A 24,165-nucleotide genomic window follows, 5' to 3' on the forward strand; every position below is an offset into this window, starting at 1 on the left:
CCCATTAGGAGCATGCAAAATCCATTGCTAACACACCTGACAGCCTTTGAGCTACTCAAAGAGGAAACTGCAGAGGAGTCAATAATTTCAAGGGACGACAAATGGAAAACTGGGGTGGAAGACACAAGGCATCAGAAATACAAAGAGATACAAGGTGAGGCAGGAATGTACAGGCACGTTCCCAAGGGATGGTTCAGTGAGTGAGTGCCTGGAGTTACCCATCCTGCCAAAGCCATGCATGGATAACTCATTTAATGAGAAAAGCAGGATTACAGGCAAATACCTGTGTATTCAACAGCCTGCTTAAATGCAACTGAATAGGAATACCAAGTGCAGAAGAGACTTAATTTAAATTTGCAACACAAGCAGCCACACTGTAAGAAGTAAACCAGATTTTAGTTAAGAATAAATACTTGGGTTTCTTTAAGAAACACAGAGCAAATAATAACTAAATACAACTGTTTGTTTGCTACAAGGATCAGCAGTAGGTGTGGAAAATCCACCCAGAATGACAGCGGAGTGGATGCCCTGCGAGCAACACGGCACCTTGAGGGTACATACAGCCCTATGCTGCCCTCGGTACCCCAAAAACAGGCCCTTGCGGTGCTCGGCACGGGCAGCAAGGTGCCTCACACCCCTGTGGGGGCTGCGGGTCCCCCCACGCTGCGCCCCGACCGATCTCCCAGAACGCCAGCTGCAATGTGGAGAGTCAAAAACACGCGGTGCTACGAGCACGCCGGCCGACTTTCTCGGGACGTTTGTTGGGAAGAACAAAACTGCTGTTGTGTCCGTGAGGCTTTGCTGGGGTTGTTTACGAGGTTTGTCCTGGAGAGATGGCAGGGCAAGACAGGGTGCAGAGCTCGGCCAGGACAGCGATGCTGCACGAGCACATCAGTGCTTGTTTTCTGGGCTGGAGTTTCCCCACTGGAAGAAAGACAAACACCGATTTCCCTTTGCTGCAGACTCAGGTAGGGGTTGTTACTGGAGCTAAATTGCTTTCTTTCACTGTTTAGACTAAATCTGAAGTTTGTAAGCATGAATTTTTCCAGGGGCCTATATACTTTGAGAAGTCCCATTAAATTTTAATACGATTGAGACATTTAAGAAAAAGTCACCGTGGTGGCACTAGATTATGGTATATTAATTTTTTGGCAAACTAAAATATGAAAATTCTTATGAGCTTCCACAGCAATGACTAATATTAGGTAAATATTGAAGAAAAAACGACAAACGAGTATCCCATGTGGTGTTTTTGGTCATTTTCTTTCTAGGTTTTTCAGGTAACAGATTATTTTCTGAAGGCTTCAGCAGATTCTCCCAAGAGCATCTCGAAGCAGAACATAATCAGACTGTTCATTTAGACGTGGGAGTTGTTTTTTGTTGTTTCCCCTCTATCGCATCTAAAACCCCCCTGTCATCAGCGCAAACATCTACAGTCCCATGTTTATAAAAAACAGCAATGTTAACTAAACTCACAATATTTACTAGGGATTATTTACAAGAAAGAACTTAATAAATTGTGAACTTCAAACCTAGTAATTTTTAAGACTTCTACATTTTCAAACTTAACACTTGTTGTGTATCACTTCTCTTTCCTTTTCCTTTTAAATTATTTGCAGCACAACACGTTCAAAATCACTCAAGTAGAGGTTCAGCCATCTGCCCATCAGAGCTGCAGCAGCACATAACTCAAGAGACAAACAAAACACACCCCATTTCATCAGGTCCCCAGTCTAGGAAGCTAGGACAGTGTTTTCAGCCGCTACCTTGTGTTTTGGGCATCTTCCTTTCTGGTAATCACAGCAAGAATAAGTGGGACAGAATAACTGGTATAAGCAAACTCACAGTATTAGAAAATATGGAGATATGGAGTAATACTGCTGATTAACACAAGAAAATTAGGCTCCCAGTTTCTTGGCTGAAATCTCCCATTTGCACTTGGCAGAGGAAAAAAAAACAAAAAACCAAACCAAACAAACAAACAAAACAAAACAAACAAAAAACAACAACAAAACTTCCAAAAAGCAAAGCAAAATTTTAGGGTTTTCAAAGTATTTAAAATTATGTAGATGTGAGATCTTTTTCTATTACAAGTCTAAGTTATAACTGATTTCAGTCCATTTATGGGCCAAGAACTTACTTTTCTTTAGCTCACAGATAAAATCCTTCTCCTCTCATTTTAGTCTGGGGTAAACTCGGTTAAAAAAAAAACAACAACAAACAAACCAAACAAAAAACAAAACAAAAACCCACCAAAAATCAGGACTATTCATTTTCCAGTTAGCTTTTTGCTGCTTTGTCTGTATTGTTTGTATCAAGTATTCTTATCAGCTTATTATGGAATTGTGTCCTTAGGAGAGTCACTGACTGAAAGCAAGCTTGAACTGCTGCTCAGGGACATCAGCAGATACAGTAACAGCGGGTATAATTAAAAATAAATTCTGCTTTCTTCACATAAGTTTTAACACTTGACCTTCTGGTAATTTATGGAGATCATTAGAGCATAAAAAGATCAGATGGATTAAAATTACTCATCCTCAGGGCTGAGTGCTGCAGACTGTGACAGTGATGAGGACTTTAAAATGACACTGGTCTTCCACCCTTCTTCTATTTCAAATACCAAATATGTCAGAATAAATGCAAAGACATGAAAACCAATGTTAATTTTCATGCTTGAAGTTTCAAGTTGCTATAATTTTTTTCCTCATGTGCTTAAAAATTGTACTTTGCATACACCTCCGTTCAAAAGAAAATTCTGCTGTGCTGCTCTTCAGCCTGAAGAGCTGCTAAAAAATAACCCATGCAATCGCAGCTCCTGATCCAAAGAACACACTCAAACCTTAGAAAAATACAAGGGCAAGAACTGATTTTTTTTTATTAACCTATTTTACAGACTCTCAAGAGGAAAATGAGTCCTGTCAATGGTTCTTCACTGCATGAGACTCGCATCTTATCAGAGGGCATGGCATTATTTCACTTTTACATCTCTCCCTCAAGAATACTCCCTTCGATGAAGTAGTTCAAGGACAGGCATCAGAAAGTCTGTTGTAGCAAGTACAGCAAATGGATCCAAGCCACATTAGGAATTCAGCAGTAAAAGTACACATGGTAAAGTTTGACATGCAACAGAAATATTTGCATCACCATGGTTCCTAGTGAAGGATGATACCTTGTACCACTGGTCACTTTCACAGAATCATAGAATGGTTTGGGTTGGAAGGCATCTCCAAAGGTCATCTAGTCCAACCCCCCTGCAATGAGCAGGGACACCTTCAACTAGATCAGGTTGCTCCGAGCCCTGTCCAGCCTGGCCTTGAATGCCTCCAGGGATGGGGCATCTACCACCTCTCTGGGCAACCTGGGCCAGTGTTTCACCACCCTCATTGCAAAAAATTTCCTCCTCATGCCTAGCCTGAATCTCCCCTCCTTTAGTTTAAAACCATTACCCATTGTCCTGTCGTAACAGGCCCTGCTAAAAAGTCTGTCCCCATCTTTCTTACAGGCCCCTTTTAAACACTGAAAGGCAGCAATAAGGTCTCCCCGGAGACCTCTTCTCCAGGCAGAACCTGCCCTTCCCCTGCTCCCATGTGAACCAGAAACCAGCACTCACCTCGCAGGCACGGCCTCACCCAACAGGCCCAGGACTGAGGGGCCCAGGTGAGGCGAGGGAAGAGAACCATCACGGTCCCTGGGCCCCAGTACCAGCCCAGCCTCCCTCCAGGGAACAGCGGGGCAGCTGGGAACAGGCCCAGGGCCCCGGGCAGGGGTTACACATCGCTGTCAGCTCAACTCCATACAAGTACATAGAGTAATGCTGAAACCAACCCACAAAGGATGGAATTTATAAGTTTCTGAGGTAGCCAACTGTTTTTTCTTTTTAAAGTTAGATTAAGGAAACTACCCTTTTGGAACTCAATAACCTTTTTTAAACATCTACTATACAACAATATATACCACCACACTTTTTTTTAAACTGTTATTTCAGCTATAAACAAGTATCTTGCAAACATCAGAGATGACTCGCACTTGAAAGAATGACAGAGAAACAGATGACCACAGCAGGTTTGAGGGATGGTCACAGACTCTTCAACAGGCACATTTCAAGATAGGAGTTTGAGGCACGCTCAGCTTACCCAAAGATCTAGTTAATGACGTTTACTAGCTATGCCTGTCAAGCAATTAACTACCCTGAATAAGAATCTCAGTCTCTGGCAAAATGTGTTCTGCATTTTTTTTTCCAGGATGCTGTGCATGGTTTCATTTTAAACAAATGTTAACCATGTTGTTAGTTAGACAACCTAGAGGTGCATTTGCATCCATACTCACACCGATTCCCTTATCCATTAAAGAACCTGCATAAGTAGTAATCAGATTGGGTGGTAGGTGGGTAAGCAATATTAAGAGAAAAAATACTTTCCTAAAACGTCTGTGCTTGGAATGATATCCCATATTTTTTCCTTCTGAAGGAATTCTTGACTAGCTACACAGGCAGTTCATTTGTGTATACCATTACTCCATTTCAAATATGGACTTTACTGGTGCCTGGTCCATTGCCAGCAACAGACACACAAACCCACCAGTAATACAGAGCTTAAAAAGGTAAAAAAGAAGACACGCTTGAAATTTCTTTATAATTTTCTTTTTAAAAATAAAATAGATGAAACTTTAGAAAAGGAACATCTCATTCCAACTGAAATTTTAAAATATACTTGCATGCTAAAAGCAGAAGTCAGGATGTCAGCCTCAGGGAAGCTGACAAGTAATAAAGAAACTTAATCTTTCACATTATTTGCATCCGTTTCTTTGCTCTCCTGGCTTACATGACTGTTGGCATTTTTACTAGATTGACCTAAGTCCTCAGTTTTATTTTCTACTTCCATAGCACTGCTTTCCACAGGACTGTGGGAAGATTCTTCACCTATTTCTGCTTCCATTTTTGTGACTAAATCATGTTCTTTATCTTCCACATCCATTCCTTCCTCTGTTTGTGCCAGCCTATGTTGAACTTCCGTCATTTTACTTTCCAATTCCTCCTCTTTCCTCTTCGCTTTAAACACTTCAACTCCCATCATCCTCAGGTAATGAAGTCTCTCATTCTTGGGCACAAAGGCACGGAGTGATGTCTTTCCTTGCCAACCACACAGCACTATAGGACACTGAAGATCATCAGGTTTTCTACAAACAAACAGTTACATTCAGTCAACATTGAGAAAGTTAATCTTCAAAACTTAATTTTATAGCCGAACCCTGATAAATAAGTGCACAATCTGTAACAGTGAAAGCATTTTATAACTATTTGTAGAAGTAGTGTGTACACTGGTCTTAACTTCAAAATCTAAACAGGTACCTGCTTGTCTACAAGCAAACAAAAACAAAATAAAGCTCAATGCAACAGGCAAAATAATTTTCTGGCTCTGGTTTCAAAACTAATATAAGCAACAGCAAGATGAAATTTTACATTTAAAAAGTTCCCAAGAGCTTCTGATACTGCTTTGTCAACAAAAATGAACAATGAAAAAGTTTAACTTTTTGTATTCCAAATGCTGGACTTCACAAACAAATCAATTGCATGCAGGGATACTGTGGACCTCTGGCAGAACTACTAGATTTCCTTTATAAAGCTAAATCAAATTTTTTAAAGCATACACAGGCAATATAGCTTCTTTCACTGTTATACTCTTGGTGTCCTGTCAGGCTTCACTGTTGACCTCACTGCATCTCTATGCCTCCACTTCTGTTTTTGCTGAGTGAAAATAAATGCTTGTCCAAGTTTTAAAAATGCAAAAATGCATAAATACTTACTCAGGATCTGGATCGTACTTCAGAACTATACTTCCCATCGCTACAAGGAAGTGGGGTGGGAGGAACAAAACCAAAACAGATGTGTTACTTGGTACATTAAAATTATTGTAATTTGAAAACTTTCAAGAAAACTGGTTTTTAGACAGCCACATAGCATGAGCTGGTTAACAGCTGCTAATATCACTAAACTATAGACAATACCAGGGTGGGTTTTTTTTTCCCCTCAAAGTATTTATATAGCTACCAAAGCAAATGCCAACCCTGCCCCCTCTCAAACTCCAAACAAATAAATTAAAATTAAAATCCATTAAATGGATTAATTTATTCAGTGAATCTAGCAAGAAACTTTTACTTTAGTAAAATGAACAAAGAGTATCTTGCCATTGTTCTTGCCATTTTGTCTTATCAAACACTGAAGTACAAGGACTAGCAATAACTTGGAAATAAACCAACATAAACAAAAGACTGAAAATGAGTTTTCCATTTCTTCAAGCATGCAATATAGAGGAAATAAAAATTTATTGTGAGTGGACATTGCTGCCCATATTTAAAAAAATCAAATCAGAATCACTATATTTGTTACAGATGACAAACAGTTGCCGCTGCAGCATTAACAGGTGTGAAGATCAGTAATGTACATAAAATCACAGCACTGCTTCGCAGCTGTCCTAAGTTTGGCAACTCTTCTATTGTCTGGAGTTCATGAACTATACGGCAGTGATCAGAAAGGACTACAGTTTCTAGTAGCACAGTGGCTTTCAGTAATGCTTACTTGCCTAATTAGCAATTTTAGCAAAAACAGTTTATGTGACAGGATTTTCATCATCTTCTGTGTATGGTATAATAATCATTATGTCATAGCACAAATTAGAAGGCTTACCCATGTCTTTGACTTTCTTCTGCGTTTCACTGCTAAATTTACTTAAGAATGGATTTTCCTGGGTTAGCAGAATTTTAACATCTTCTATGCAGACATTTATAATCCTTGCATGAATGAATGGGTACAGAGTATAAATTCCCTGTTTAATAAATAAAATAATTATTTCAAAAGACAATCTCTGCTTTCTGAAGGAAAAATATTAAAAGCAGTATGCCCTTTAGCTAATATCAGGAAACAATTTTCACATTTTAAACCATAATGAAAATACAAATTGTCCTTAATCTGACAAAGTTAATGCCAGTTGTACTATAGGCTCTAGAGGAAACCAAAGTATCTCCTTTGAAAATACAATACTATGTAGTTACCTCTTGTGCTAATCTGAACGCACATCCAAATTGTTCACCATCACTGTTGCGAGACCAGACTTTTATCCCGGTGTTAATAACCTGCAAACAGCAAAGCCAATAAGCGTCATTAAGGACTATAAATTCCAAATTACCACTCTGTTTTCTCAACTCTTTGACTAAAAGGAGGAACAAACGATAATTCTGTGGTAACGTTCGCTTGTTTGCAATGGACACTGAATTAAATTCATGTGAAAATTCATTCAAGAGAAAAAGGAATTCCTGCTATGAAAACATAGTTCTCTCTGAACATAAATGCCTTTTACTCATTTCCATGTTGAAAACTGAACACTGTGAGGAAGTGGCAAATGAGGGCAATGAACTATTAAGATCTAATTTTAATTTTAGTTCAAGCAAGCATTTTCTGAGTGATTCTGGGAAAGTTAAACAAGGACAGGATTTTAAAAATGCACAAGTGCTTAATATTAGGACACTATATCCTTTGTAGTGCTCAAAGTCTCACTGCCTAATATAATGCATGACTTTCTTAAAAACTTGTCAATTATGTAGCCATTTCCTGCATGTGGGATGAAAGAATAATTATTTATCCATTTCAAAATCTGTTGCAAAGATGTAATGAATATCCTTGGAAATTTTCAAGATTTGACTGGACAAGGCCCCAAACTGTATCCAATCCAGCTTTGAAGTTAGTTCTGCTTGGGGCAGGAAGAAGCTGGACTAGATGACCTCACTCTGACTTAAATTATTCAACAACTTTTAAGGCATGTTCCATGGAGAGTCATATTAAAAAAACCCAAACAAATAAACAAACTCTAATTCACAAAAAATTACTTCTTATTCCATTATCATTCAGCTTAACAACTTTTCAATACGTTCAGTTTTTGAAATTACTTTGAAATAACGTCCCCATGTAACATATCCAGCTAATAATTTAGCTGAAGTTATCAGTTATTTTTGGTAGGCTTTTGAAGTTCTTAATATTTTTATAATTAAAGGGCTCATAATACAACAGTGTTAATGGACACTTGTGAAGGTACCTGAAGACCACATAACAATGCTGGTACACACAAAGCAGTTACCTGTTCCCATCCTCTACTTTTAAGTTCCCTTGCACCTGCCAAAAAGCATACCAATTTTAATCTTGGAGACTTATCTACCTCTCAGAGACAACTCTTCACGTTAACAGAGGAGGGATAGAGAGGAAAACATTGATTCAGACTAAAAGAAAAGGCCCATCAAAGGGCTCACCCTCTATATAAACAATAAGCTCAGCAACAAAGTTCAAGGAGACATCACCCACTGATGCTTATGATCTCCGCTGTGAAAACGTGAAGAAATGAACCATACCTTCATCTTCTCACTGTTGTTCAGAAGCACGTTCCTTAGCTCCTTAGAAACCATGTACAGCTGTCTCTTCTTTCCTTCTTGAGTTCGAGTTAGTAAATTCATCTTGGGAAATGAGGGGTCCAATGCATAGAAGTTCCTGTGGCCATAATACTTGTTTTGATTAACTGAATGATGAAATTACATACTCAAAATGCATGAGTTAGACCATTTCCTCAAGCTGTCTGTGCAAACACTTAACATTTTGGCTCCAGAAAAATAAGATTAGACTTTCTAAGATGTATGATATCAGAAAGGACAAGCTGTCATAGACACTAAGATACACTGGAAAATTTCCAGTGCAAACTATAGTTGGCTATTTCATTTAAGAGAGTTTAAGTGTTGAGGAGAGGGGAACCTGGTGAAAAGGTAGAGAAAAAGTTTTATATGTATTACCAGCTAGACACATCTTTTGTGATGAACTATTCCTGAACTAGTAATATTCCTAAACTACTAGGAATCTTACTGCAGAAACAGAAACATTTTTTTCTTACTGGATAGGAAGGAACAATGGATCATCTTCAGGGAGAAACACAAAAGGGTCTTCTTTAAAACCAAACAACTTCATTTTTTTAGATGGTGGTGGTCTAAAAAGAAAATAGCATTGTATTGTCAATTGCAGTAAAAGTACTTTGTTTTAAATCGGTATATTCAGTTCAATTAGTCAACACTTGCCTTATGGTAAGAATAGTATGCCAAACAGAATACTGACATTTTCCTGTGCTTCACTAAGGCAACACTACAGAAACCAGAAAAACAAGTAAACTGAGGTTTCTGAGGGAGTAATTGTGAAAACAGTAGCGACCTTCCAAAGGTCAGCTTCTGAAAGTAAATTCATTAGTTCTTCTTGATCAACTTCTAAATGAGTCCAACAACAAAAGACCTATAGAATACTCAGCAATTACAAAGCTGTCACAGGACTAATACTTAGACATGGTCTCTTACCCACATACTCCTTCCTTTTTGCTTTGCTCAGTGTCTGAATCCTGCAATTCTTGCGTTTTCTTAGACTCTTCATTTTCAGCAAGTGTTGGTTCTTCAGTAATACATTCAGAACCATTTTTTGAATTAGCTGCTGTCACTTCAGTATCTTCTGTTCTTTGTTGTAATTTCTGATGAATCTGTTTCAAATTACAGTATTTTCAATAAAGCAAAAGCAGCATCTAACTTGTAACAAAACAAATCTATGTTCTCTCTTAGCATGTGCTTAACTCGTATCAATTTGTATATAAGAGCTCAAACAGATCCATTTAGGGAGCTAAACTGATTACTAAGTCAAGATATCATTATAAGTTGCATTCACCTCTAGTACTGATCCAGACGATTTCTCACCAACTGTCCAATAAAGCTGTTTCTATACCATTTAGAAAACAATGCTTGAGCACTCACAGAAAAGACTATTTTAAATCAGTATTTACTGCTTTCCTCCTAGCACTCGAAAGTGACACACATGAGTGCTACAATTAACTTAGAACAGCACAAATGATTTGGATGACGCTTGTTTCTGAATGTTTTTTCCATGCTGCCACATACATTTCACTCATTAGGTGTTCTAATGAAGCAAATCACATAAATAGAAGCACCTAAAAGGGATTCACACAAGAAGTTTCTCTTAAAGATATGAGCAATCTAAGAGATCAAATAAGTCATTTCAACTTCAAATCCTGTTGACAGGATTTTAAAGACAATTGACAACAAATGGATTAAAGTCAGATGGCTGAAGCTGCTGCTGCTCCTAACAGTTTTACATCCATTCGCCTGCTGCTGATCTGCCAGACTAATCTGCTAGTGAATCACTCCCGAGCAACCAGCCACAGAGTAAGATAAACCAAAATCAGAATTAGCTTACAACACAGGAAAAAAAAGCCTTCAGCAGAGGGACCACACACAACTGAAGGAAGTGGCAGCTTTAGCTACCCAATCTAATCTGCTGCTGGAATTCTTTTAAAGCCTCAATTTTAGATTCAGGTTTTATCTTGCTATTTTGCTATGATTTCAAAATCCCTCCCTCCTTATTTTTACTATTTTAAAAGGAGATTTTTTTCCAAGTTCTTAAGGGATTTAGGAATTATTTTTAATTGACACACTGAACTATAACTGAAGGGTAGATATGAAACAGTTTTAGTATGTTTTCTATTATGTAAGCTTTAAAAAAAATCAATAAACGTTATTAAAAGTTAACATTTTAGCTCTTCTTAAAAGAAGTTACCTTAGGCTGGCGTTTATTCCATGGCATTGGAGATTTTTTGATTAACACAGCCACAAAGAAACCTCCTGTGTTCTGGTGATGTGGCAATATCCTAAGACTAGGAGGGAGTGGGGGGAAAAAAAAAAGTCGCAGTGTACTCATCATCAGCATTCAGGCTTTCACAAAGCACTAGAAGTGTCACATATTTACTCTCAGGGTAAACTAAGTATTACTCGTAGGATTCGCAGATTTAATTTATCAAGCTAGAAACAGGATCTAAAATGGAGCATTCTGGCAAAGTAACCTGCATCATTGCAATGCATTCATTTCATCATTCACATCTGTGCTTTAATGACTCATTTATAAACGCTGTTTTTAGAATAGCTATGGAAAGTCCTTCATAGAAAATAAGTCACACTGTTAAAATGTGTTTTACATACTTTTCCAGTAATTATGGATATGTATCTCTATTGGATGCAAAGAATTTCACCCGTTTTTTGAATAACTATTCCTTGTGAACATTTTTAAATAATTTCTCCCAGTTCACTGGAATTTAAATATTGTGTACTGCTATTACATATGAAGCAATCAAAATATACTCAGACCTATACAAGCACAAGTCTATACTGCAACACATTCCTAACCTGACCTCATTATAATTTGCCCACCACCATACAAGGTAACCATCAAAATCCCATAAAAATCTACTCTGGGAAAACTTACCAACGCTCTAGATTCATTGCCTTTAGCTTCTCTTCGTCTTTTATTGGAAACATAGTGGGACGTATTTGTGTTTGTCTGTTTGAAGGCACATCTCCCCACTCTTCAAACCACTGCCCATCTTTCAGCATTACCTTCAAAGGAGTAAACATACTGTGCAGAGTATGTGTCACCACTTCACAGGTTTTAATTAGAATCATAGAATCATTTCAGTTGGTAGAGAACCTCAAGATCATCAAGTCCAACCATTAAAATACTTTCAAACCAAGTACTTTCAAAACAAAGAAGTATTAAAATACTTTCAAGCCAAGGTTCAGATGGCAAAAAGAGAAGTTATTTTCTGCTATGGTAAATTAAAGTTCTTTGAAGTGTGTTGTTCCTTTGTGCATCGTATGTATGCACTTCAGAACAGGAGATTCTTGCCAGCTGTACCTCTTTGCTCCACTTCATATGCTTCAGGAAGTGTGCAGTCAAATAAAGACTGGTGCAGAATCAGCTACAGTGATCTGTTAATCTTCCAGAACATATAGAATACCAACATTTAAAGGAAGGAGAGTGGTGATTAGTAAGATTACTAAACCATCAGATTTAGCACACATTACTTCTTTTTGCCCATGAGACTGGGTGTGGGACATTCTGCTATAGGCAGCTTCCAAGCAGTATACAAAGGAAAAGAGCTATTGCAATCTAGCAGTAGAAACTAGAAATGAGGAACTCCAAATTCATAACACGGGAAAGATCCAAGAGTGCAACACAACAGCTCGGTAAGCACAGAGTCCCATGACACAGGCATATATAGGTCACAGAAATGTTTTCAAGGAAAGTTACTGAAGAACCATGTCCCCATGAATTTTCTAGTGTCCGCATCTTTATCTAGGACTCAGAACACATCTATAAATCCACTCTTAAGATACTGTGTGGACATAACATCTCATTCTGTCTAAGGGTCAAAGCTTTTGACAGATGCTTAGGATACAAGCAGAAGGCTGGAACCACAACTCTTGTAGCAAAGCATTTGGAATGCTCCTTAAGCAAGAGTAGCAAAGTAGAAAAAAAAACACCATCACAAAAAAAAAAAAACACAACAAAACAAAACAAACAAAAAATCAAACAAAAAAAAAAAAACAAAAACCAACCAAAAAATGAAGCCAAACGGAAAATTTGACTTCAGAAGTCTAGATGCCTCGTTTTCTACTGGAGACTAGGGCTAGAATAAAAGTAACATCCAGGAATGTGTGGGGCAAATGCATAAAATTAATATCTGAAATGAAGGCCTGTTTCTGTTGTTAAGACAACAAAATAGAGAAGTCACGGTGATGGTGACTTCAGGACTGGCAAGTATAATAAAATGTTTTCATATATCTCACTGTGATTGTCTTGAAGGTTTAATTAATTATTCTAGTGGAAACTGAAATGCAAGATTTATCTAGCTTACAATTTCACTAATGATGTTAGAATACAGATTTCACCATCATGAAGTCTGGAATTTCTCAGCCACTGATCAGATCACACCTAAAATATTATATTTTTCCATGTCCCTGAAACAGAAATGACTGTACTTCCAGAACTAGTATTTTAAGTCCAATATGCTACATGTCATATTGCTAGATACAGACAAGATACACTGAGATTCTGAACTGTTCTTCTTTGGAAGCTATGAGTTCAGTTTGACAGAAACAAACAATGAGACTGTTAAATAACTGGAAGTACAAACAAGTCTAGAACTATTTTTGATGTACTACAATAAATGCGTAACAGCCCTGCTGTGTTCAGTTTTGGTTTACCAGTCTAACCACACAATGTAACTGCTGGAATGGCAAAGCATCAAAGGACATGCTGAAGTCTTCTCTACTGTGTATTTTGCCACTGTTACTAGTGTAGAATGAAGACTAAAAGTGTTGTAACATATATGAAGTTTAAAGGGCCTCTTCCTTCAAGATTCTGAAACAACTCATTTGAGTTCACTCATCATCTGGCTTATGGAGAGAGTACTGAATGTTATTTCCAAGCACCGGAGTGTCCCTTGAAAAAACACTTGTTTTTATTTTGCTGTTTCCAGAGATTTACAGTCAACTGGTGTTCAGGAATATTCAATGTAACAGTCACAGAACTCCCACTGAACAGACATTTCACCAGGAAACAAAAGACTACACCGAGTAAAAACAGCACCAAAGGAAGTAAATACATTTAATGATGAGCTAGACAATGAGGCCTGAACAAAATACAGTAGCAGCAAATAAAAGCTGAAGAAAGTCTTGCAAACTTTCAACAGATGTTATTAGGCACATGCTCATAACTAAAATTTAATCAGAGTTTCTTTCTCTACAACCAGGACAGCCTTCTACTCTTTCTGATTATACTCAGGAAGATAAAGAAGCTTCAGTGTTTTTTGCCCCTCCCTACCAGTCTATTTTCAGAATTGAAATCACATAAGGCTTGGAACAGAATACAGGATTCTATTGATATTCTAGGATTACTCACACAACTGCAGATTTTATAGCTTACTTCCAGAAAGGGTTCAACAGCTTTTACTTCCAAATGATTCAAATGGACCGGCTAAAGAACAGTAAAATCTAACACTCACAGACTGTAGAGAAGGGATAACTTAAAAAGCGGCTGAAATTATGTTGCCATCTACAGGCCACATGCTGCATGCAATATAAAATGGAATTATATTAAGGCAGTAGAGGAAATAGAGCAAAGAAATGTAGAGAATAAAGAGGAGAGCAGATGAGGAGACAAGGACTTAGCATCAGAAAGATTTTTAGTGCTGTCCCCTACAATGCTATATTGTCTAAAAGTCTAAATGTAAAATCACCATTACATCAGCTCTATCTAATGTTTTGCAATTTTACTTCAAAACTTCCCTAATTTAACACTCTACCATAGACAGAGAACGTCACAGGAACATCAGATAAGTACCTTCCATTTTGTAATTCCTGGCATCCTCTTCAAACCTGGCAACTCAGAAGAGACATCAGCAAGTTCTAAGGCACCTGAAACCCAAGAATACAAATATTCTTGAAAACAGAATTTGAGAGTTGTGCTCCTAATTAATTTTTATAAAAATAGTTTTCCCTCAAGTTTTAAGATCATTTTAAGACCATTGCATTTTAAATGTTTCAAGGAACAAAATGTTATACAACTACTATCACGAAAGTTAAAATATGGTAAGAACCATTCATAGTAAGTACAGAATTTTGCAACCTATAAACTAACCGAAATATAATGGCTAGATACTTTCTGCAGCAACTGCATAGAGTAATACTCTACAACCTGTATCATTAAACATCAGTGTTTGAGGCAATGCACTCAGAGAAGTTTTTATTCTCACTTAGTATGTGCATTTACTATGCTGATTAAGCATTTTTCAGAAAAGTACTCTTTTGGGATGACTAAGCCTTTAAAATGCTTGATGTATTCTGATTTTATGGTGTTACAAACTTAACATACTTCAGCGCGAGAGGAAAAAGAGTTTATTATTTTTTAACGGAACGGAAAATTCCAAACTGTTTAACGGAATCTAAGAACTATCAAACTAACACGACAAAAGGTTATGGGCCTAAAATATGTCAGATTACTACAAAAACATCAACAGAGTATAACTTAATCTACTGAATAAAAACTTTAAGATGCCCCAAGTCCAGAAAGAACAATACAAAAACCTTACTGTTTAAATAGGTCATCTCTCTACAGAAGAATAACCTTAAAATTTCTTTTTTTTGTGATTCTGGTTACCTAGTTTCTTAACAATTAGGTAGGCTTTTCCTCATGTTGTACACAATTTATCAACTTGTTCTACAAGACTAACCTTTTACTCTTACAGTGACAGTTTAAGCAAGTCTTTTAAATAAATGAAAAAGTGACACATGAATTCATAGATGAACTCCAAAATGACATTTCAAATCTGATTAAACTTGATGTTTGCATCCCTCCTTCGAATATTCCTGCCCACCTACGGCATGACTTCAACTGATGGCTCAAAACTACATCAGACTCATCGGTCATTAAATGGTCTGTCAGAAATACTACAATTCCCAGCAGAGAAACATGGTACAAAAATGCATTTTCTTTACCCCTTCAGCCCCAAGGGGAGAGCAATCTCTGATCTGCCCCACAAGTAGCAGTATAACACAGAGCCAGGAACTTAAGACTGAAGAACCAACAAACCTTCTGGATTGACCTAGCAAATCCTCGAGATCCAATACCCCTTGCAGACCACTACTACCTCACCCTTCTTGAGCTGCACCATGTTCAAGCCCCAAGGATAACATTCACTCATTGGGACACATCAGAGCCTCCCAGTAAGCCTCAGAATACTGCCACTGGACAGAAACAAGATCCACATGCCACAGCCACTCAAGACCCTTGCTTCCAAGTACTGATTTTGCCCTAGATACTGCCATTATTGGCTTCCATCAACACCCCTACTGCTTCATGCTCCTATCCAAACTAGTCCTTACCGCTTTCCAATCTTGTCATCACTAAACTTAACTGGCATACTACAGCCTTCAGTAAGCCAAGCATACGATAATTTACCAGAAACATGTCTATGCTGTTCTTTCACTCAATCTGCCAAAGAAACCACCTCTAAATAAAAATGTCCTTTGATTGGAAACTAAATAGTCAGTTCCTAATTATCTGCAGGCACCACAGCTAAACTGCTGCTTCTGAGACAATGAAATTTCATGCATAATTTGAGGTCAGAATAGTGATTGGCACGAAGTAAAGACTGCACAAAACAGGCTATTCTACTTCCAGAACCAGCTCAGCTCCAGGAGCAATACAGCTGCTTCTGCTCTGTACAAGGCTCAACAAAGTCAGTGGAACTTTTCATGCAAAATCCAATTAGATGTCTCCAAACTTGAGGCTTCTGACACAGAAAAAACAGTGTCCATCAGCTCAAGACCAGAAATTTGGGCTACTAAACCCTGCCATCAGAAACTGATTCAGTGCAATTTCCCAGCTCATCTCAATGTTTCCACCTTGTTACTTCAGATGATGAAGACTTGACAGCAACTTAAGCAAGCCTTCATATGCAAGGCAAAAGTAAAAAAACCCATGACCCTGAAGACATTAAAATTCCCAGCATGTAAAAATGTGGGTCAAAGGATGATAAAGGTATCAGTGACTCTCACCTACTGGTGCACAATAACATTCCTCTAACTGCTTAAGCACACTCTGGGCTTTTCACTCCTATAGCATGCAGCAGTAATGTCCCACGCCATGTTTTCCAAAGGAAATACGACATGGACTCCAACGAATGGAATGGCTTAGCAGTGGCCAGATAACATAGCCTGAACTCCATTGATCTGTAGAAGTCTTTTGTATATTATTAACATGACTTCTTCAGGTTTTATATCTGCACCTGATTTACATCTATTTAAGAAGACTGCTCATATGAACACCAATTAAATACCACTGGTACCAAAAACTGCTGAAGTTTTGCATACTAGGAGTACATTATCTACTCTAAGCTTATTAGAGTATTATTACTAGTACTATTATTACTAGTACTATTAACACTACCACACACATATCCTTTATTGGGCTGAGAAAAAATATGTACCCACTCTGCCCAAGTTTGTATTCTCACCTTGACTCTTTTCCAGCAGAGATGCAATCACAGCTTCATTTTCAATAGGATTCAACGAACATGTAGAATATACCATTCTTCCGCCTTCTGCCAGCTGTTCAACACCACGGGTTGCAATTCTTAACTGCAATCTAACAGAACACTCTTGGTCTATCATTCAGGAACCAGAAAGATTTGCCATCAAATTTCTTACAGGTGAAACTATATTGCTAGACACATAACTCTCCCTGGACTAAGCCAGCACATACCAAATTCCACAGCTGTCACCAGTATACAAATTGAAGTCAGTTTTAAACAAGTCAGCTTAGTGCAGTCTATACTGCAGACACACAGTTACACCTATTAAAACAACGATTAGGTCACACATTAACACTACTGCGTGGTAGCTTTTAACATAACATTCTGTATTTTGTTCTCTCTAGTGCTTCATCAAGTTTATTTTAAAGTACTCAACACTATAAAAATAACACCCTAAAAATCTAAGTCTTCTCAGAAATCTGGAGTTAAAATGAGGAGCAATCTGACTGTTACAAATACTATGGACAACAGATCTTAGCTATCATTTGACTTCTAACAAAAGTATCATTCAGCTGAATCACCAGCTTATATCCTACCTGCATACTTAAAACTAAAACAAAACCTGTAATTATGAATTAACTATCAAGCAGTAACAAGTCACCATAACTCAGATGAGTCACAGTAACTGACCACATTCCCAGCCTGTTACAATTGCACAGTAAAATGTTCTAAGCTTTTTCATCTATGTTTAAATTACTGCTTATTACCATGTACCTGCACTAGGCTAAGTACTCATACACCATCAGTTAGCATAAATCAATCTCAGGTAACTGCAACCATTTATGTATGATCTTCTAATATTCTAAAGACATTAAAACATTACTAATACATTTTAGAAGCTACTGTTTTTTCAACACACTAGAATTCCAATCAAATTATTTGTTCCCTGTTTTTGTTAGCTACCTTGTCTAAATTAATTCAATGAATATTAATGTCAGATATTCATAAGAATGCAAACAATTTTGATTCACACACTCCACTTCTCACATCTGAAACGCTACACTTTCTCTGAATAGCACATAAGATCTTGACTTGAGAGAAAAGCAACTCTTAGTCTCTGCTTTGTCATATATTAACATGCAAATGCACGCAGATGTTAAAGATAGGGTAAAAGGAGGAGAGAGAAATGAAAGAAGTGCAGATGTGTAATAAGCATTTTTACCCATGGAGCTGCAAACTGTTTTGTGTTGTCCACTTCTTCCACACATCGATGTTTTTCCTCATGGTTCCATCTCCGCTGTAACAGGTTGAACAGATTCATATTATTTGTGGGTAAATTTAATGTCATAACAAAGTAATTTTATAGCAGAAAAAAAATTAACAGTCCCCTCTCCCATGTTACCTAGTTTTCCTATGCTGTACTGTTTGTTTCTACATGGTCTTTGTATTTCAATATTTTGAGTCAGAGCTCAAAATTTGTAGCCCTTCAACTGGCCAAATTTAAGTATCACTTGTAGTGAAAAAAGTTCACCTTATTTGATGTCCTCTCACCTATGACAGTTTAAGGTATTCACCTGTTTTGGAAGTTAGCATAAACTATAGCTCATTAAGCGACACAAAAAGTGTAACTCAGTAATACAAAAATTCTAGCGCTGCACTTAGTCCAATAAAATCCACGTATTGAAGATTACAAGCAAGATACCTGCAGGGGACGTCACATAAAATCCTGTCGTAGAAGAGAACCTCTTTTCTTCCATCAACATCTATTTGTAGATTAGGAATGCTGGAGGCATCATGGTTTACCACCATGATGCATGGACTGTTTAATCTCTTAGCCTGATGAACCAGCAAATAGCAGCGCTTGTTGTCAACATCATTAGCAATTACAAAACCCTCTGTGAACACAAAATAGTGGGAAGATGCTTTACTGTCCAACAGCTGAATAATTTTATATTGTTTACTGCCTTATCTTTAAAGCTGTGTAAATCTTTCACTGGAGACTTTTACTTAAAAGGCTGCTTATGGAATAGAGGACCCCCTACTGAACATAAAATAACATACAAGTATGTTGAGGTTTAACTGATGTGTCAAATATGGTCTCAAGAGTTCTAGCTTCCATGCAGCGGAAATAAGACACAACCAAGGGCCCCTGAACTTTTTCGCTCTCAAAGTTAAACCCTTGTAACAGAGAAAACCTCCATTGCCTCCAAAGAATCTCTGTACATCAGCAGATTTTCAGTGGAACACAGAAAGAATCCACTCCCCCAACGTCACAATTTCTATGGGCAGTATTTTCTGTGAGCATCTGACTGAAAAACAAAGATTCTGAAGCTTTAAAAAAAAACCAAACTATCATGACCATTTTAAGGCTAAAGCAGCTTAATCCAGTGTTTGCAGGATACCACTAAAACACAGGGGCTCATAGGCCACCATCTACTAAATAAACCTGATTTATACGCAGAATTTAACCTCTGACCACACCTACTGTAGTCCGAACTGTGAAGATGTATGTCTAATCCATCCTTCTCCTTCAAGGCAAGGAAGCCTACAAGTTTCAAGGAAGTAGTGCAGTACTTTCCATCTAGGTCAACTGCTTTGGGTATTCAATATGTAGTTAAATGCAGTTACTTATCTGTGATGTTAAAAGTAATATTCTTCAAGAAAAAGCAGAAATTCAAAGGCGCAAAAGTTTTCAGTAATTTTTCCAGACTTACTGGGAAAAGGAACATTCATGTCTGCATGCAACATTTCAATGAGCTGTGCAGTCTTAGATCCAGGTGCAGCACACATATCTAGAATCTACAAACACCAGAAAGTTAAAAAAAGTCCTACCTCATATTTTTTAAGTACTTGAGAAATTTACAGTGTGTTCTTGTCTAAATACTTTTGCATTCAATTGTAGAATTATGATTGTTCTGAATACCAGTTTGCAAAAACACAAAGTACAGTTCCATTTGCATCATGGAATGCAGCTTTATCTCTGAGGGTCTAAAATATAACAAGGACTTTGGTTTGTAAGGAAGAAATACATTAGCTGGAAAAAAAATAAAAGAGAAATCTGACTACACATACAGGATATGATCCTTTAATCAGCTCACAAGCAATTCCAACTGAAGTTAACTGGAGTTTTACAAATACGAACAAACATTAAGGGCAAAGGTACATCCAAGAGGAAGCCAAACTTTTATTTAACTATCAACAAATTAATCAGAGACTATCTGCCATGGTGATCATGTAGATTTCATAAAAACAAACTGCTACCCCTCCTCACTCATTTCCATCTTAATGCAAAAAATCAGGGCAGTATAAGCTGCCTGCTTCTGGATCCTGGAAGAAGTTCTTGGGAAATATTCAAACTGTCATTGGGCAGCAGAACAGAACTGCACAGACACCAACATCTGATTTCTAGCGTATTTCTCCCTCCTGCTTCATCACAAACTTAGCCTGTGATCAAGTCATTCATAGAATCACTTTCACAGCAAATCATTTGACAGCTAACACTGTTAAGAAAGGAAACCTAGAGTCTTTCCTCTTGCCTAGTTACAGATTTTCAGAAACATATGACTCCCATCTATCTTCCGGACCTTTAGCTCCAGTAAAAGTTAGCTGAAATCATGCAACAGGATAAAAGATGGGGACAGATCTGCTCAGATCCTCATGCAAGCCCCTGGCATGAACAGGACTAAACTGGAAGACAAGACCACGGAGAAACGCAAAGAGTGTTTACGGACAGTTCCAAAGAACACATGATAAGTGCTGCCATGCAGCAGTGTTAACACATCATGAGACATACTCAGTAAGAGAGCATCATATCTGCTGTTCAAAACAACCGTTGTGATGCTACTGGTTTCTACTTACTTTTGTAGATAATGCAGAAGATAATGAAGAATAAGCAAGCCTAAACATGCTCTAAAATTGGTCCAGCAAATTGATGGTGAAGGAAAACCGAATCATGAAAAGTAGATTAAAAATGAACACAACTACAGAGGTTTGACAGTCATCAAGCTGATCCTTGTGTAAAATAGAAATCAGCATGTAGGACATGCTGTACAGAACGTGCTGGTTAAGCATTAAAAGTAACCTGTAATTCTGGGCATAACAAGCGGTTCAGAAACTAAGGCACTAAGAACCATAAAAGGTCCCAAACAAGAGCACCATAAGCAGCTATTTCCTGTCTTGTCACAAGAGAGGATAAAGAACCTATTCTGAGTCTGACTTATGAGGAAAATTGTCAAACGTTATAGGCGCTTCTGGAAAGCGCTTGCTGAAATACAGTCACCAAAGTTAAAAATTCAATACAAAACCCAAATACTGCTACCTTTGTATATACAATATAAATAAGGTGTGTGCAAAAATATTCTCACCATTTGTGTTTTACATTAAGTTGAACACATTCGCTACCTGTTCAGCTCCAGACAAAACTCAAAATGCACCCATGACACATTCGGCCTGAAGATATCACTCAATTCATAATTTATTTAAGAGAAATGAGAAGACCTTTCCTCACGAAACACAGCCACCAGCCCTGTGTTATACAGGACTGGGGTAAGAGGATGAGAAAATAAACTGAAAAGTTAAGAAATAATATGTATGAATGAGTCTCGAAAACATGTCAGTTTATATGTTTATATACGTTAAGTTTGAAAACTTAAAATTTTAAGACATAGTGTAAAAATTTTAAGAAGTACACAACACGGTTGCTTGAGATAGCACGGCATATCTCCTTAGTTTACCAGTTTGAGAGAATAAGGCCACTGATAGATTCATTCTGCAAACAAATGCAGTATGTAAAAACATCACTAAGGTTAGAACTTGAAGTTTACTATCAGATATCCCCACTCCTACAATCTGTCATTAGAAAATACCATGGGCATTTTTTTGACAACTCAGCTAAAGTTAACCGCCTATGCTCTTTAGGCATCATCAACAGCACATGTCAAATCACCCAAATTAATTCAACCAACAGATTTACAGAGCAGAAGTACACAACTTCTTCAAAAGGCACAGAAGGGTGAAAACTACCTGGCAAAGAACTTCATCACTTGGATCTCAAAAACTACATCTATTCACAGTGTGATGTAAAAAAAAAAAAAGCAGGAAGTTAAAACCAGTCATTTTACTTCAAAAGGGGGTTGAAACAAGAACACATTAACTTAGGTCCATCTAAATACATTTACACTTTGAAAGTAAGATTATGCAACTACTTTAAAACAAAGTGATTTTTATGAGTATTACATCTAGCTGAAAACGCACATGTTGCACTGACTGTATTCGTGAGCTGAACACTAGTTGATTGTGGTTGCTTACGTGCAGAAAACATAAACCACATCAACCCAAGCCAGAATTGTGTATTGATGCTGCTGTTGTAATTTGTGGTTTATATCAAACTATCTTTTAGGGAAAAAATCTACTATACTGTATATTCCAGAGTTACCTTATGATGAGGGTTAACATCAAGCAGCAGAGGTGGGATCATACTAACAGCTTCCTGACGACTGATATTTCCCTTGAAAAGAGGAAAAGAAAACCAAACTAAATGAGCTCCTTTTTATTCTATGAAAGAATGCATTTCTTTTGTGATACGTTTTTAAATCTCTATATAGTACAATAATAAAGAAATCAAAACCACACTATTATAAACTCAGGTTAGCATTTAACAACTGAAATCACAGTATTTCACCCAGTTGAAGTTTCTGATAATTTCATATTTACACGAATTGGATTAATTCTGTGTAGTTTCTGCTGGGTGTAGTTTCTGCTTAAAAGTTTCTGCTTAAAAGATATGAGCAACTGGATTCAATCAGGTGAGAAACATCTCTCACTGAAGGTAGGTCTTGGTATGTATACACGTGGACTTCTTAGCAGACTCAGACAACTGTTTTCCAACAGTAACTAATTATTTGACAGGGACTCATTTTCCCATGCTCAAACAAAAAAAGGCAATTAGTTCAGCAGAAATACTTCTAACTGCAGTTATGTGCCAGAATCATGGGATGAATCACCGTTAACAGTAATGTAAAATCCAGATTCTTCTGAGTTAATCAACTTCTGAAAGAAAAGGTACAGCCTCAATTTCTCATAATGCACTTAAATAAAACACTGCTTAGGATATGAAATAAAAAAAAAAAAAAATCAAGATCTACCCAAAACTTACACATTCTGTCTCGCTAACCAGAAATTGATGAAACTTCTCCAGCTCTGGTGACTTGCGTAAGATTTTTCTACTCAAGTTAGTGTGCCACGCCAGCTCTTCTGGATACCTGGTGAAAAACAGACGGAAAAAAGGCCAGAAGAAAAAGAAAGAAAACAACTTGTCAGGCTCAAGATAGGGAATACGCAGGGCTCCTTATTTCACTCCCAGCTCACTTACCAGCTCAGCGCCTGTGGCATTTCGACTTTCTGGCCGTCTACCTCCAGGTCCTGCAGCTCTTTAAAGTACTTTTCCTTCAAGCAGTGGAGAATCTCTTTGGCGTGACTGCAGAGGGGAGAGGGAGAAACCCGCGCAAGATGACCGGGTGTTCCAGCCCTCCTGCAGCCAGCAGGTCGTCCCCAAGGGAGAACCAGCGGGTGCCCGGTACCGAGGTAGCGGGCAGCGCCAAGTCCCCCCTCCGTCCCTACCTGCGGTAGCCGGTGATGCGCAGCGTGGCGGGCAGCGGCTCCCTCAGCGCCGCCATGAAGGCGTCCCACTCGCCGCGGGGCACGATGCCCAGCTCCCGGTAATACCGCTCGAACAGCTCGTTCTCCTTCACGATCTCTGGGTAGCCGCCGGCCCAGCCCTGAAACACGCCGCCACCCGTCAAGTCCGGCGGCCCGGCTACTTCCCCGCCCCACCCCGGCCCGGCTCTCACCGCTTGGTCCCCGCCGCTCCCGTCCCGTTCCGGCCGCCGCTGCTGCTGCTGCTGCTGCCGCCTGCGGTCACGCGCCCGGCGGCCCATGGCGGCCAGGCCCCGCCCGAGCCTCAGCGTGCGCCCCGCCACCGGTGCTGCCGCTCCCGGCCCGCGCGGGGATCAAGCGCTGCGGCACCGCGTGCTCCCACCGCCGCACGCCTGCGCCAGCCCCCCCCCCCTCCACGCTCTCTTCCGGTGGGGAGTGGCACGTCGCGCCGCTACCCCTCACCGCACGGGCAGAACTTCCGTTGTCAAGCACCGCCTGCGACGGCCCCACCAACCGGCGGGTGGGGAGGGGGTGGTGCGGGCACGTTCCCGGCGCCGAT

At 38.6% G+C, this 24,165-nt stretch overlaps 1 protein-coding gene across 1 annotated transcript; it reads right to left on the minus strand.

Moving 5' to 3' along the window:
* Positions 1–2,840: 2,840 nt before the first annotated feature.
* Positions 2,841–24,004, minus strand: NSUN2 (NOP2/Sun RNA methyltransferase 2). The gene is made up of 19 exons (XM_065831202.2): positions 23,801–24,004; positions 23,571–23,728; positions 23,323–23,427; positions 23,107–23,212; positions 22,387–22,458; positions 19,667–19,751; positions 18,655–18,847; positions 18,175–18,249; positions 16,935–17,065; positions 14,261–14,334; positions 11,342–11,472; positions 10,640–10,736; positions 9,376–9,551; positions 8,925–9,017; positions 8,395–8,530; positions 7,048–7,128; positions 6,683–6,821; positions 5,803–5,842; positions 2,841–5,175 (listed from the first exon to the last, which is right to left on the minus strand). The coding sequence occupies exons 1-19, from the start codon at positions 23,885–23,887 to the stop codon at positions 4,773–4,775; spliced, it is 2,382 nt and encodes a 793-aa protein (XP_065687274.1). The 5' UTR covers positions 23,888–24,004; the 3' UTR covers positions 2,841–4,772.
* Positions 24,005–24,165: the final 161 nt, after the last annotated feature.

This window comes from Patagioenas fasciata, chromosome 2, assembly GCF_037038585.1.
Source record: "Patagioenas fasciata isolate bPatFas1 chromosome 2, bPatFas1.hap1, whole genome shotgun sequence".
NCBI classification, from domain to species: domain Eukaryota; kingdom Metazoa; phylum Chordata; class Aves; order Columbiformes; family Columbidae; genus Patagioenas; species Patagioenas fasciata.